Raw genomic sequence first — 2,442 nt, 5'->3', positions numbered from 1 at the left:
TCCCTTCATAGGTAATGTGGTTTGAGCAGGACTGAAGCCCAAAGTCATTCTAATAAATCACCTTGGATGATATTTACAGAGATTCCTTGTATATATTCTGTTCCTCTAGAGAACCATAGTGCAACATTTTTATATGTATTAATAGGATAAATGATCAAAAGTATCCTAAAGCTGTGTGTAATTGTCAAAACTAGTTACCTATTGACCTAAGATTCAACCTAGAAAATAATGGAGTGATGTAAGAATATCTAGTTGCCTAGACTGTGTTCTCTGAAATTAGTATTGAAATTCAGATAGAAAATGTCAGAGACCCAAGTTTCCAGCCTTATAGAAGAGAAAATAGATGATAAACAAAAACAAAAATCAAACTCTTGTCTGTTATTACATCTCACAGGGTGAAGAGAAACAATTGCTGGTTCTTCATTTTGGATCCAGTTGACCTTCAAACTACCTGCAGGAGAAATGGCCGGAGACCAGACAGCCCAGAGATGGGACCACACTCAAATCAGTGTTCAGGGTTTCTCCTACTGGTGGACCATAAGCAACTTCCCTTTTATTGTTGAGGAAATACCAGAAAGTTTTATAAGCCCACCTTTCTCAATGGGAGCCAATGAAAAATGGTGTTTGAGAGTACACCCGAATGGAGTTGATGAAGAAAGTGCAGATTACCTGTCAGTTTACCTAGTGTTGCTCAGCTGTCAAAAGAGTCACGTTTGGAAAAAGTTCCAGTTTTGGATCATAAGTGCCAAAGTAGAGGAAATGAAAGTCACAAGGAGCCCAAGAGCCTTTAGGTTCATGCCAGTAGGCAACAGGGATTACAAAATGTTTGTTCTTAGAGACTTCCTATTGCCCCATGCATTTTGGCTCTCCCAGATGTCCAGCTCACCCTTGTCTGCAAGGTGTGTGTGGTCCAGGTCTCTTTGAGCCTCTCTGACCAGAACTGGAAGCCAGGAATTCAGGGTAATAAATGCACATTGGCAGATGAGCTAGGAGAGCTGTGGGAGAATTCCCAATTCACAGACTGCTGCCTGGTGGTAGCTGGTCAGGAATTTTGGGCTCACAAGGCCATCTTAGTAGCTGGATCTCCAGTCTTCAGAGGCATGTTTCAACATGACAAGAAGGAGAGCAAAAATAACCGCGTTGAGATCCATTACCTGGAGCCACAAGTCTTCAAGGCAATGATGGGCTACATTTACACTGGAAAAGCACCAGACCTGGACAGCATGGCAGCTGCTGTGCTGGCAGCTGCTGACAAGTATGGCCTGCAACGTTTGAAGGTCATGTGTGAGGATGCCCTCTGCAAGGACCTCTCAGTGGAGAATGCTGCCCACACTCTCTTCCTGGCTGACCTCCACAGCTCAGGGCAACTAAAATCCCAGGGATTTCTTTACAGCTTATGCTTCTGGAAGATAATGGTGGGCTCATACCCACACTTGGTGGCTGAAGCATATGGGTCCCTGTCTTCTGCATAGTGTTCTTTCACGGAGCCCCACTCAAACACATGAAGTGATCCTAGAGCCTGGTCAGCTGTGACCTACACTTGTCTCCCAGAAGCAGGAAGCTATGTTGTTATCAATGAAAACTTGGTAGACTACTGGATTTGTAGAGCATTTTCAGTGAAACTAGCAAAAGACTGATGGTGGTTCAGAATTTAATTCAGGTGTTAATTTGTGAATCGCAGGTTAGAATGGGTGAGACTGGACTCTGGCATACTTTGTGGTTTGATAATTTGTCCCATTAGTTGGAAACTAGGAATCAATTTAGTGGCCCCATGGACATCCCAAGAGTGTTTATTTGGAGAAACCTATGTGGATTGGACTGAGCAGAACATATGATCAAGGGCTCAGCAAAGGACCAAACAAAAATGAATGTTTGCTTACAAGAGAAGTAGAAAGAATGAAGACATTTTTTTCTCCAAACTCATTGTGTGGGACTGGAGAGATGATTCAGTTGGTAAAAGCAATTGTTGCTCTTGCAGAGGACCCTTGTTCAGTCCTCCTCTTGTCTCCATGTGCACATCCATCTCTGCAGACAATACCTACCCAAATAAGTACAAAATGAATAAAAATTTTAAAATCAGTTTGTGGATTCCAATGGTGTTTCAGTTTGAAGAACCCTATTTTAGTATATCAAGCTCTGCTCAGATGAGGAAGTTTGTACAGGGTCCTAACTCCTACACACATATAAAAGTCAGTGAAATGACCACAAATGAAATTCTGTTATACTTGTAGGTTGGTGCCTGCCCCAAAGCCCTCAGTTAGGCTTTCTCCAGCATCTGATGGGTGCAGATACTGAGGTCCACAGCCAAACACTAGACAGAGCTCAGGGAAACACAAGTAAGAGAAGAAGGCAGGATTGTAGGAGGGATCAAAGATATCAGATAATAGGAGCACATAGTTTCAACTAAACAGGGTCCATGGGTGTTTGCAGGACTGAAGAGGC

The 2,442-nt window shown here is 42.9% G+C and overlaps 1 protein-coding gene across 1 annotated transcript; it reads left to right on the top strand.

Moving 5' to 3' along the window:
* Nucleotides 1-462: 462 nt before the first annotated feature.
* On the top strand, nucleotides 463-1,472 carry LOC118575592 (speckle-type POZ protein-like). The gene is given in 2 exon segments (XM_036176075.1): nucleotides 463-856; nucleotides 859-1,472. Coding segments are annotated over 2 exon segments (1,008 nt in total).
* The last annotated feature ends 970 nt before the right edge of the window (nucleotides 1,473-2,442 follow it).

This window comes from Onychomys torridus, unplaced genomic scaffold (genome assembly GCF_903995425.1).
Source record: "Onychomys torridus unplaced genomic scaffold, mOncTor1.1, whole genome shotgun sequence".
Lineage (NCBI taxonomy): Eukaryota > Metazoa > Chordata > Mammalia > Rodentia > Cricetidae > Onychomys > Onychomys torridus.
The sequence above is the reverse complement of the archived record's forward strand: the minus strand, read 5'-3'. Positions and strand labels throughout refer to the sequence as shown.